Source organism: Leptonychotes weddellii, chromosome 11 (assembly GCF_054177405.1).
Source record: "Leptonychotes weddellii isolate Sample4059 chromosome 11, ASM5417740v2, whole genome shotgun sequence".
Lineage (NCBI taxonomy): Eukaryota > Metazoa > Chordata > Mammalia > Carnivora > Phocidae > Leptonychotes > Leptonychotes weddellii.
In genome coordinates, this window is record NC_138379.1 from 45,124,055 (window position 1) to 45,125,469 (window position 1,415).

At 43.7% G+C, this 1,415-nt stretch overlaps 1 protein-coding gene across 1 annotated transcript in view; it reads right to left on the reverse strand.

Moving 5' to 3' along the window:
* Positions 1-303: 303 nt before the first annotated feature.
* LOC102746763 (olfactory receptor 51J1-like) overlaps positions 304-1,415 on the reverse strand; it is a 3,065-nt gene continuing 1,953 nt past the window's right edge. The window contains exon 2 of the mRNA XM_081797429.1: positions 304-1,272. Within this exon, the coding sequence (XP_081653555.1) occupies positions 640-1,272 (633 nt within the window). The 3' untranslated portion in view covers positions 304-639. The remainder of the gene's footprint in view (positions 1,273-1,415) is intronic.

Below are 1,415 nucleotides of genomic sequence, written 5' to 3' on the forward strand. Positions count from 1 at the left end.
AAAAAAAATATTAATGTACATAAGGGGCATGCTTGCCTTTTTAAAAGATTCTGTATCCTGGGTGGGAGACTGCAGAATTTTACATAATAAACAATATTTGTAATTTTTGTCACTCTCAACTGGGAGCCCTGGTGAGGTTGAGCAAATACCAGTCAGAGTCAGTACTGGAAGCCTCCTTTAAGCTAGTTAGTGTATCCTCCTGCTATTGAGATCAGGTACTCAAACCTCAAAAGAATATAATCCATTTTATATCCTCGTTCCCTAGAACAGAGGGCTCAATAGATTTCCCAGGACACCTTCCAACTCCTGATTACCTTTCACTTATGGGGAGAGTTACGTTTTCATAAGCAATCCTTCCGGCATTCCTGCTCCAGCTAGATTGAGGTAATGGAAAACCTCATGTAACACAACATTTAAAAAATAACATCAATTCTTTATACGGTTGTGTCACAGACAGTCCACCCCCACTGGTACCCCACTCCAGTTTATTGCTAGATTATGCAGAACCTCCATCAGATAACATATTTTAAAGTAACAGCGTTTGCATAACATGCAAGCTAGGACCACCTGTGATTATAGAGAAAAGTCCCCTCCTACTTTATCCTTTGTCTAAACTCTGGCTCTTTTCTGGGAGAGCATTCAGACAATGCTATGATGGATCTCTTTGGTCTTAATGCTGTAGACAATGGGGTTGATAACAGGTGGGAAAAAGAGATAAGCATTGGCCATCATAGCATGCACCAAAGGGGACATGTGGAGTCCAAAGTGATGCACCATAGATAAACCAATCATAGGCACATAGTAAGCAAGCACAGCACAGATACGTGATCCACATGTGTTGAGTGCCTTCCTCCGCCCCTCCCCAGTGGTGATACTCACTACAGTGTGGAGTATGAGCCCATAGGAGACCACAATAAGCAGTGAATCCAGCCCAAAAGTAGAGGTAACAATGAAAAGCCCATAGATATTGTTGATAGAAACATCCCCACAAGGTAGATGGATAAGGTTGGGGTGGAGGCAGTAGGAATGGGAGAGGACATTATGGCCACAGAAGGGCAGGTACCTTAACAGCATGGGCAACGGGCCCATGAGAATAATGCTTTTCAGCCTCATGATAGTTCCTGTGCCAAAGATACAGGGCAGGGTGAGGATGGCTGTATAGTGCAGTGGGTTATAGATGGCCACAAATCCATGCACAGACATGGCCAGCAACATGGCTGACTCCATAATGGAGAAAGAAGGGATGAAGAACATCTGAAAAAGGCAGGCATCCTACTGGGTATTTACCCCAAAGATACAAAAGTAGGGATCCGAAGGGGTACGTGCACCCCGATGTTTATAGCAGCAATGTCCACAATAGCCAAACTGTGGAAAGAGCCAAGATGTCCATCGACAGATGAATGGATAAAGAAGAT